Source organism: Rattus norvegicus, chromosome 1 (genome assembly GCF_036323735.1).
Source record: "Rattus norvegicus strain BN/NHsdMcwi chromosome 1, GRCr8, whole genome shotgun sequence".
Classification (NCBI taxonomy): Eukaryota; Metazoa; Chordata; class Mammalia; order Rodentia; family Muridae; genus Rattus; species Rattus norvegicus.
This window is the reverse complement of record NC_086019.1, coordinates 171,376,825-171,388,896: the sequence shown is the minus strand read 5'-3', so window position 1 is coordinate 171,388,896 and position 12,072 is coordinate 171,376,825. Positions and strand designations below refer to the sequence as shown.

The 12,072-nt window shown below is 34.9% G+C and overlaps 1 protein-coding gene and 1 pseudogene across 1 annotated transcript; both read right to left on the bottom strand.

Annotated features, from left to right (window-relative positions):
* Or5p84-ps1 (olfactory receptor family 5 subfamily P member 84, pseudogene 1) lies at nt 1,165–2,162 on the bottom strand (annotated as a pseudogene).
* Or5p6b (olfactory receptor family 5 subfamily P member 6B) lies at nt 7,657–8,601 on the bottom strand. Its single transcript, NM_001000217.1, has one exon. It carries the CDS (start codon nt 8,599–8,601, stop codon nt 7,657–7,659), a length of 945 nt encoding a protein of 314 aa, NP_001000217.1.
* Between the last annotated feature and the right edge of the window lie 3,471 nt (nt 8,602–12,072).

Here is a 12,072-nt window from a genome sequence, read left to right as displayed (position 1 = left end):
TTAGAACTCACTGAATCTTGTTTTAAAAAGAGACATTTTTCATTTAGATATTTATTTCAGTTATTTAAACTCAGTGTGCATTAAAGCCTACTAGGATCCTCACACAGTGAGAAAATTGAAGAGGAGTGGAAGAGAGCATTACTATCAAGATCAAAATTTGTGCAGAAAACTAGTCATGAACATGTAACAACAACCACACTGAAAATTAGGAATGCTGTGCATCAGATAATGGAATCCTTGGTTTAGTGTTTAATTTAAAGAAGTCTTCCTGAAATGCCCAACAATTTACAAACACATCAGAGTGTCACTCAGGAGAAAAACAGTGCATTGTGGGTAGTGGTTATGTATGTGAGAGGCCCATGAGTTAGCAAAGAATGTGGACAAGCTTAAGATTTTGAAATCATAGGAGATGATTAATCTCTGAAGTTAATATGCTTTTGCATTATGAAAAAAGTCTTGAAAGTTGAGAAACAACCTGTCAGACATAATTATAAATGCAGATCTTTGACAAAGTTGTCAAAACACATACTTGAGGAAGGACATTATTTTCAAAAATCGATGTTGGGAAAATGGAATAGTCACATGCAGAAGAATGACACTAGACCGATAATACATCATCTGTGCAAAAATCAACTCCAAGTGGACCAAAAACCTCAATGTGAAACCAGAAACTCTGAACTCCTTAATAACAATGTGAAAAGTTCTCCGTAAGACAGGATACAGGAAAATACTTTCAAGGTACGACTACATTTGGACATGAATTAATGCCAATAACTGACGACACAGATCTGATGTCCATGAGCATGCAACTCCAGGCCAAATAGATGATCCTAGTGCAATAAAAATATCCTCAACCGTTTTTATTGTCTGTTTCACCCTGTCATTTTCTCTCCAAATACTTGAGGTTATCTCTTATTAAAACTAGACATGGAATTAAAAAATCAACCACTCAATAGCTTTCACACAATGGGAATTTAAAATATGAATAAAACTTAAACAATGTTATGATTGTGTATGGAAAATTTTTTGGTTATATATGAAATTTATTAAGTATTACTATGAACATATGATTTAACTTGGGATGTATGTGTACTCACCATGTACATTTACAAGTAAACTTCAAGTCTGGGAAAATATATGTCATAACATGCATTTCTTTTAATATTATGTATATGATATATCCTTAGTATACAGAATGGGACAAAATAATGAATTAGCAAGTATCTTAAGAAAATATTTTTTGCTAAGCTGTTTCTTCAAAGCACCCTTAATCTCATTACTCATAAGGCTGTAATAAGGGGATTCAACATGGGGAAAACCACCATGTAAAACATAGATATCACCTTGTTCTGATCAGTGGAGTATCTGGACTTAGGCATCACAAAAATGAATATGACAGTACCATAGTAGAGAGTGACTGCAGTGAGGTGGGAGGTGCAGGTTGAGAAGGCCTTCTGTCAACCCTCAGTGGAGCGCATCTTTAGGATGATGATGAGGATTTTGGAAAAGGAGATGGCTGTGACGAACAGTGTGGTAATTGTGACCGAGCCAGCAGAAAATGAGGTAACAACTCCAGAGACACTAACATCAGAACAGGAGAGTTCAACAAAAAGAGCAAGATCACAGTAAAAGTGTTCTATTGGGTCCACGAAAGAGAAATGAGAAAGCATAACCAGTAATGAAGGGAACATTAAGAAAACTCCCTATATAAGATCCTATAAGCAAATGAACACAGACATGTGTAGACATTTTAGTTGAATAAAATAGTGTGTTGCAGATTGCCACAAAGCAATCATAAGCCATGGTAGCCAGAAGGAAACATTCAGCTGACCCAAAGGAAACAGCCGAGCCAAACTGGATGCCACATCCAATGTATGAAATTATATATCTCTCCACCAGAAAATTGACAAGCATATTGGGTGTTACAGAAGATAAGGTGCCTACGTCAACAGATGCTAAGTGGTTGAGAAAAAGTACATGGGGTGATGGAGCTGGGAAGAGACTCTGATGAGAAGGATGGTACTGAAGTTCCAAGAAACCATCACCAGGTAGATGCACAGAATGATGATGAAGAGGATAACTCTAAGAACAGGACCATCAGTTAAACCAACTAAAATGAACTCTGTCCCTGCAGTGTGGCTCCCACCCTCCAAGAAAGCCATGGGACAGTATAGCTGCTGCCAGATCAAGGCTATGATGGAGATGTTACAAAAGTGTATTTATGAATACATGACTACATTTTCATAGACACATAGAAGTTTTACAAAAATATATCACTCAAAACATGTAATTGTGGAATTATATTAGACATTTAGTGATTTGTATTCATATTTATTGAGTCTTTCTAGAATGAAATTCTAGAAATTTTCTTTAAATAATGTACTTTTAATTACATTTAAATATTATGCAGTATACCTACTGATTAAAAACTATGTTAGTGTGAGACTTACAGAAATCACAAAAATTTTATCAGATGTACAAGAAAAAATAACCTTACAATGTAAAATTTGTAATGAATCAAGTAATTTCTGAGTTTTAGTAATCTTTTCCAAATTATTTCTATTGGATTAAAACATTATATGATACTCTACTGTCATTTCCATAATAATATTAAGACTCTTATTGAATCAATTTCTAGGTCATAAAATGTGTGATTTGAAAATATTAAATAACTTAATTTTCATAAGAACCACTAGAAGGAATACATGAACCCCAGATAGAATGTGTATGAAGAGGGGCAATAAACTGAAGAGTATTTGATAACTTAGGAAAGGTAACAGATCAACTCCTCAGTAGGAGAAAAAGATGTATAGTTAGAGATAAAGCTCAAGTCTATCAGCTACCTGATTGCCACAGGGCCAATTTGTATGGTGAGGACTAGAAAGAAAAAAAGGGAACTCACACTAAAATAATAAATGATAGGACCTACTGTAAATTTATCAAATACCTTAAACACCAATATTTGTTTTTTGCACTACCAGTATGTAAATATTTTTTCTAGTATATTAGTACGTACTCTCAACAAATACTCTCTTGAAATAATGATGCTTTCTAATTGTTACACAGTGGAATAAAATAATGATTGTCAACAGAATACACAGGTAAATATTTACCCTGGAATATTACATTTACTCAAGTTCACCCAGCTGTGAGCATTCTGACTCTCATCTTGAGATCTTCAGCCTGTGATGTTAGAACATTTGATCAGTAAACAAAATCTGTATTTCACTGAGATATTTGTTTTGAAATCACCATCCTATGCCAAAGCTAGTGAACTTATCAGCATTTTTTTTCTTGAGCCCTGAGCTTACATGCCATTAGAGACCATGTGGGTTTCAAGTCTTCTTAGTATTTGGATAAATAAGAAAGTTTTCAGAGCTAAGTTATATGCCTAATTTGTCACAACAATTTGACTTAAAAGTGTGTTGTTTCAGTTATTTTTTTCTTGATTACACCTGACTTGTATGTGTTTCTGTGTGTATGTGTGTGTGTGTTTGTATGTGTTTGTGTGTGTATACATACATACATACATACATACATACATACATACATACATACTTTTTAGACGAAAGCCAGGACACTCAACTTTGGAAATAAGAATTCATTATAAAGCATGAATAATAATTATTACTATGGATATAATTTTGGATAATTGCAAGAAGATTTTATAGCTTCCTAGCTGCCACCCACAATCATTGTTTACTATTGAAAATAAGTCTCTGAAGAATCACAGGATTTTCACTAACTCAAATCTCCAGGGACCATTAGCTCAGGTGACAATTGTTCATCTCTCATAAACATAATTTTCAAGGAAAAAAATCTCATTTGTCTTTTATTTTTTGTGAGAGTTACTATGCTTTTATTTTATAATTATTAGAATATATATAAATATCTCAGGTAAATGTTGGTAATAGGTCCATTTTATATTTCGTTTTCCTGGATATTAATATGTACTAATTAAAATAGACAATATTGACTACTTTCATTCAACATTTTTCATTTGTTTAAGTATTTTGTAGTGACTAATATTACATACTTCATTAGGTACATTGAGGGAAATGGGATTGGAGAAGGCACAAATTTGATTTTCAAATAGTAGTTAAGACATAATTCTTACATCTAATGTTATATTGTTATAAAGAAAACTATGAGAATAAAAAAACATGGGTGGCCCTCAAATAATGTTTACTCCCTTGAACAGGTTTGTTTGTTTGTTTGTTCATTTGTTTGTTTTGGTGGTGGAAGGTAGAAACATGGTTCTTTATTTTCATGACCCAGAACAACTCCTGCTAATCTTACGTTTATGGGTCATTCACTCTATCTTTGATGCCTCCTTGATGTACATGGCTGACCACTGAGCACTTACCAACTTTCAAACTTCTTTGCCCAAGATCCATTTAAACTAGCTGATTCCCTAAATACAATGATTCTTTTTTTTAATTGGTTACTTTATTTATTTACATTTCAAATATTATCTCCCTTCCCAGTTTCCCCTCCACAAGCCCCCTAGCCTTTCCTCCCTCCCCTGCCTCTATGAGGGTGCTCCCTCACCTGCACACCCACTCCTGCCTCAGCAGTCTAACATTCCCCTATCCTGGGTCATTAAGCCTCCACAGGACCAGGACCTTCACTCTTATTGATGTCCAACAAGGCCACCTTCTGTTACATATCCACCTGGAGCCATGGGTCTCTCCATGTGTACTCTTTGGTTTAGTCCCTGGGAGCTTTGGGAGTTCCGGTTTGTTCTTCTATGGGGTTGCAAATCCCATCAACTCCTACAGTTCTTCCCCTAACTTCCCCACTGGGGTCCTCATGCTTAGTCCAATATTTGACTGTTTATATCTGCATCTGTATAGGTCCAGCTCTGGCAGAGCCTCTCAGGCTACAGCTATATCAGGCGTCTGTCAGTAAGTGCTTCTTAGCATCCACAATAGTATCTGTGTTTAGTGTCAGCAGATGGGATGGATCCTAGGTGGGGCAGTCTCTATATAGCCTTTCCTTCAGTTTCTGCTCCACTCTTTGTCCCTGCTTACAGGAGGAATTCTGGATTAATATTTCTGAGGTGGGTGGGTGGCCCCATCCCTAAACCAGGGAGCCATGCCTATCCACTGGACATGGTCTCTACAGGTACTCTCTCCCCTTTGTTGGGTATTTTGGCTAAAGTTCTCCCTGTTAGGTCCTGAGAACCTATTGGGTCCCTGGAATCTGGGACTTTCTAGTGGTTACCCTCAGTTCCCCTCCCTAACAATGACTCTCACATAGACCATGAGAAAATATTTGAGAATAATTTTTACACTTCCTTCAACCAGAGAGTCATGGAACTCTCAGCCAGAGTGCTTCTCTACTTGTACTGTCACTGGAAATACAATCTAAAAATAGGCTTTTCAAAGAAAAATATCTGCTGGAAGTACTGGCATCATGAATTTTTCAGTTATGAAGCTTTATAAAATTTAATTTTTCATTTTCTGTTACTCTGTATATTTCAGCCACTCATTACCTTTTCAGTGAATGTAATACTATTGTGTATGTTGGTAGTTTTGGATTTTGAAATCATAGTGGTTTTTATTTCTCTTCTACACTGTCATTGTCCTCTCTGTTTATTATGCTGGGTCATTAACCAGCTTAGTAAATTTTTCTGTGCTTTACACAGATAATTGTGGCTTGTATAATCACTTACTCAATTAGTCTTAGCATACCACTTGTTCTTGACAGTGTTACACTCAAGTTCAAGGACTGAGCTTCCCACTCCCACTGGCTACACCCCAAGCAAAGTTTGTCTGTACCTCCCCTTTATTCTGAGGATCTATGTGATATTTATTGATCAGTTCTCTCCATAGAACATGAATGAGTTTATGATACTTGCCCCATCTCATCCCCCAACACATATTAAAATTAACTTAAATTGTAGCATTTCCTCTTGAATTTCAAATTCTTTCATTGAAAAAGAGATATATTTCTGTGTGTATGTATAAGGGAGACTTTATCTCCTACTTTTATGTGGATTTCAAGAAATGAACTCAAGCAGTTAACCTTTGTGTTAACAGTTTTAATCTACTAATCCAACTCACTGCATATATACAATATATTATGTAATACATATTATACTATATAATATATATTAGGTGTGCTTCCCCATTTTGTTACATTTTTAGAATGCCTACAGATCACTTATTCTGTCACTATCATATAATATCAAAGAAATACCTTTTATCATTGTTTCTGTTGGGTGCATCACAGTGCTAAATAAAATGAATAGCTCTGTCATTGTTTAAACAGAAGCCTCAATGATATAAAATATGCACATGAGTATAATATTGTATTCACATAATTAACTCACATAGATACTCTCTTGTTTGACATGAGTGTCCTAACATCCTGCAAGTCTTTCTCAACAATTAGGTTCTTGGTGAGACCTGTACCATCCACTTGCTTGTGCCACATCAATCTCTCACAAATGACCTTGGTTTCCATTGTTTAATTTTGTTTTATCAATAGTACTGAATGTGTTCTAAGTGTCTATATACCTTACCTGTTAGTTTTATTGATGGAATTTTGTATTAGAGGATAAATCCCACCCCTACCAGCTCTCATTTCCTGTCCTTACTACTGGGCTCAATTAAAATTTGTGAGCTCATGGGACACAATTCTGGAATGTATGACAATAAAAGTAAGTGAATAAAAATATCAATGCCTTTGACTCTGTCATCAAGAAGGTGGGATTTCTTTCTGAAACATTAAAATAAAGAGGAAAAAGAGCAAATTTGATAATCACCTACATATGAAGGTTGATTTCCTCTCTCCTAAAGGCAGTCAGATTTCAAAGGAGATAGAACCAGGTCGTCTCCTTCTGCACATGTGGATGAGTGGTTTGACTGTTGAAGTCTTTCAAAAAATATCCTCTTCACAACCTCACTGTTGAACTTACAATCTTGATTCTTTTCTAGGATACCATGCCCATTGCTGTTCTTGTTGTTTGTTTTCAGGATCCTTGCTCAAGAATTCAACTCAATCTAACATATGAAGTGAGCTTGGAATTCTTCCTGGGAAGAATTCAGATTAATATTGAAGATAAAGGTTTATTGTTAGGATAAAGTTTTTGAGGACCCAGTCCCCTCTAAAGTGAATTTTTGATGTGTATATGTAGTTGTACATCACAAAGAGAATACAAAGTGAAGCGAAAACCCTCACATTATAGTCTATAAAAAAGTTATTCTGGGTACCACTATCTCCTTTAAGGCATGCTTCTATCAAACTGAAGATTGCCCACTGAATTCATTCTGTCTGATTCTCAACTTTTCCAGAAGCAGTAGGGAACAGACATTTAACAAGTACATGAGATTTGTGGACAGGTAAGATACAGTCAGTAATAGGGTTAAATATGAATTAATGGAAATAATATGGAAATACCTTCAAACTGTTTTGATCAGATTATATACTATCTGACTCTATTTATACTGTTAATTAAATCTTTACCTTAACTGAAAGTAACTTACTTTGACCTTGTTATTTCTTTTGTAATCTGAAAATTAAATTCTGGTAAGTATTCTGATTTTCCAGATTTACTGACCGTTTCAATCACAGACACTCACCTTCCTTTTACTACTATATCTATGAGATATTATTGCTATATGAATTGCTACACTATAACATATGTCTCTAAGGAAAGGTTTTCCTACCAAATTGTCTTTTCAGAGCAACCTTAATTTCGTTATTCCTGAGGCTGTAGATAAGGGGGTTTAACATGGGTACTACCACCATGTAGAACACAGACATCACCTTGTTCTGGTCAATGGAGTAGTTGGATTTGGGCATCACATAAATAAATGTAATGGTTCCATAGAACAGAGTGACTGCAGTGAGGTGGGAGGTGCAGGTGGAGAAGGCCTTCTGCCGACCCTCAGTAGAGTGCATCTTCAGGATAGTGATGAGGATGTAGGTGTAAGAGATGGCTATGACAAACATTGTTACCACAATAACTAATCCAACTGTAAATGAGAGAATCATTGCAGTTATACTGACATTAGAACATGATAATTTTAATAATGGAGCCAAATCACAGAAAAAGTGATTGATTTCATTGGGTCCACAGAAAACTAATGAATAGAAGCATATAGTAAAAGAACAACTATCGAGAAGACCACCTATGTAAGCCACGAGGAGCAACTGGAAATAGACTTGTGTGGACATTTTAGTTGAATAAAGCAGTGGGTTACAGATTGCCATGAAGCGATCATAAGCCATGGCAGCCAAAAGAAAACATTCAAGTCCCCCAAAGAAAGCAGCTGAGCTGAACTGGATGGTACATCCAAAGTAGGAGATAGTATTTTTCTCCACCAGGAAGTTGACAAGCATATTAGGTGTAACAGATGATGAGTAGCCTATGTCAGCAAAAGCCAAGTGGCTGAGAAAGAAGTACATGGGGTGATGGAGCTTGGAGGATACTCTGATGAGAAGTATGGTGCTGAGGTTCCCAGACACAGTCACCAGGTAGATGCACAGGATGATGGTGAAGAGGATGACTCTAAGAACTGGGTCATCTGTTAAGCCAAATAAAATGAACTCTGTCACTGTAGTGTGGTTCCCATCCTCCAGAAAAGCCATGGAACAATGTAGCTAATGCCAGGCTGTGATGGAAACACTACAGAAAAAGATTTATGAATAGGTACCCTTTTGCATTAGCTCAAGCATGAGGTTATTATGAATAAGTATGTCATTCAAAGAGAATTTGGAAATTTAATCAGTTTTAGTAAGACTTTGTGTAAATGCATTTATTCACAATCAATGTGACTTAGAATTTTAAGTACAAGTGCCAGAAATTTTCCTTAAAATAATGGACTTTTATTTTTAATTTATGTATCAGAAAACATACCTATGTGGTTTTATATACAAAGTTTTCAAATGTGAGATTAATGTAAATGTCAGAAGTTTTAAATATCACATGACTTAAAATACAAAAACAGAATAATCTGAAGAAACTTAAGTAAGGACTAACTGTTCATGAGTGTACACTAGCACTAGTACAAAACACAGAATTATAAGTATAGTTCTTTCATTTCCAAGATGTTACATTAAACACTTTTATTATTTTTATTTCATTGACAATATTTAGTTTGATTATCTGTAAATATCTTAAGATATTTACATTAAAAGTTTAGAAATGTATATAAGAAGTACATAAGTCTTGAATGGGCATTTAAACCTCTGGCAGGCTAAACTTCATCTAACCTTTAAATACTATTTATGAAAGAGTCAGAATGAAGTTAAGAGCACATATATATTTCCTACATACAGCATGGGCATTTTTGTAGCTATGTACTTAATAAAAAATACTGGGATTTCTTAATATGTAATTCATATTGTCTTAGTGAAGCAAGGCCACATCAAATTAAATATTATTAGAAATTAGAAAACTAGAAAGGATCAGCGTTTTCTAACTAGAGTGTGATGGAATGAAATCACATGATATTCTTTACACAGAACAATGGTAAGTAAATACTCAACCTAAAATGTTTCCAATATTCATCTGGCTTAATGTCACATGCACTATTACCCCAAGATTTTTAACATTGCCTCTGTTTGCCTAAAATATCTGATAACTGTGATACTGGAACATTTAGTAAGAGCAAAGCAAGTATTTCCACAAGATATTACCAACAGTATACCATCCAGGAATTTCAAAAAAAGGATTTGTTTTGTAGAATAGAAAGTTTCTATACAATCAAATATCATGCTGGATTCTGGATTCATCAATGGCTAGACAAATAAATCTTTAACAATGGAGGTTACCAAAATATTCACAAGTTTGAATATAAAAATTGACATTGATTCACTAGGTTTTCATTAGGTTTATTGTCTTATTTCACCTGACTTGTGTGTTTACTAAAATTTATAAATTTAGATGCACTGTTTTAAAAATAAAATATTCTCCAATGATAAAGGTCAAACAGTAAAACAGATAAACCCACAAATCCCCAAACTCACCCCTTCAAAAAATAATTTCTGGCAAAGTAAGACATTCAAATTTATAATGGTTATATAGCAGCAAAGCTGTCTTCACTACAATTGTTTGTCATCAAGGATAAGGCCCTGCAGAGGCCTTAGAGTCCAGTGTGAATTCAAATCACTGGAGATCATTACCTTTTTCTCAGTAAGAACTGAGCAGTTCGTTTCATAAACACAACTACTCTTTAAGGAGTCTGTCAGTCTCTAGTGGTAGATTTCTCTTGTGTAAGAAATTACATGCTTTCATCTGATAGTTATTTAAAGCATGTGATAAAAATTATCTCAGGTGAATGAAAAAGAAATTTTAGAAGATATCAGACAATATAAACATCTCCCATTCTCATAGATAGGTAGGATTGACATAGTGAAAATGGCCATCATATGCGAAACAATCTACAGATTCAAAGCAATCCCCATTAAAATTACATCACAATTTTCTACAGACCTTAAAAGAGCAATTCTTAATATCAAATGGAAAGACAAAAAGGCCAATACAAAAAAAAAAAACAATCCTGAACAATAAAAGACCTTTAGAAGAAATCACTGTTTCTGACCTCAAACAGTACTAAAAAGCAATAGTGATTAAAAACTGTGTGCTATTAGTAGAGAAACAGAGACATTAATCAATGGGAATGAAAGGAAGACCCAGAAATAAACCCACACACCTACAAGCGCTGGATTTTCAACAAAGAAGTAAAAGACATACAAAGGAAAAAAGTGTCTTCCACAAATGGTGATGCTCTAACTGTATTCTGCATGTAGAAGAATGAAAATAAATGCATGTTTATCACTGCACAAAACTCAGGTCCAGGTGGATCAAGGACTTCAACATAAAACCATATACACTAAAGCTTATAGAATAGGAAGTAGAAAATACCCTTGAATAAATTGGACAGAAGACAATTTCCTGAACAGAACACTAATGGCTCAATCTCTAAGATCAGGAATTGATAAATGGAACTTCATGAAACTACTAAGCTTCTGTAACACAATTGACACTGTCAATTAGACAAAATGGCACTCTACAGATTGGGAAAAGACCCGCACCAGCCCTACATCTGACAGAGGCTAATATCAAAAATTTTTAAAGAACTCAAGAAGTTAGACACCAACAAACCCAGTAACCAAATTGAAAGGGGTTACAGAGCTAAACAGACAGTTCACAACAGAGGAATCTCTAACGGCAAAGTAGCACTAATGCTCTACTAAAGAGCAATAGTGACAAAAAGTACATGGAATTGGTACAGAAACAGACAAGTTGATCAATGGAATAGAATTGAAGAACCAGAAATAAAACCACACACACTCGATCTTTGGCAAAGAAGTCAAAAATATACAATAGTAAAAAGGAAAGTATCTTCAATAAATGGTGCTGGTCTAACTGGAAGTATATGTGTGGAAAATAAAAATAGACCCATATTTTTCACCTTGCTCAAAACTCAAGACCAAGTGAATCAAGGACCTCAACATAAAACCAGATACACTCAACCTAATAGAATAGAAAATAGGGAAGAACCTTGAACTCATTGGCAGAGGGGGAAATTTCCTGAACAGAACTCCAATGCTCACACTCTAAGATCAAGAATTGATAAATGGGACATCGTTAAACTGGAAAATTTCTGTAAGGCATAAAGCATGCTCAATGAGACAAATCAGCAATTTACATATTGAGGAAACATCTTCACTATACCCACATCCAGTAGAGGGCTAATATCCAAAATATATAAAGAATTCAAGAATCTAACCACCAAAAATTCAAATGAACCCATCAAAATATGGGGTATAGAACAAAACCGAGAGTTCACAGCAAAAGAATTCAAATGACTGAGAAGCACCTACAAAATGTTCAAAGTCCTTAGTGATCAGCGAAATGCAAATCAAAATGACCCTGACATTCCACCTTATACCAATCATAATGGCTAATATCAAAGCCTCAGGTAACAACATGTGTTGACAATGATGTGGAGAAAAAGGAACACTCCTCCATTGTTGGTGGGATTGCAGACTGGTACAACCATTCTGAAAATCAATTTGAATGTTCCTCAGAACATTGGAAATAGATCTACATAA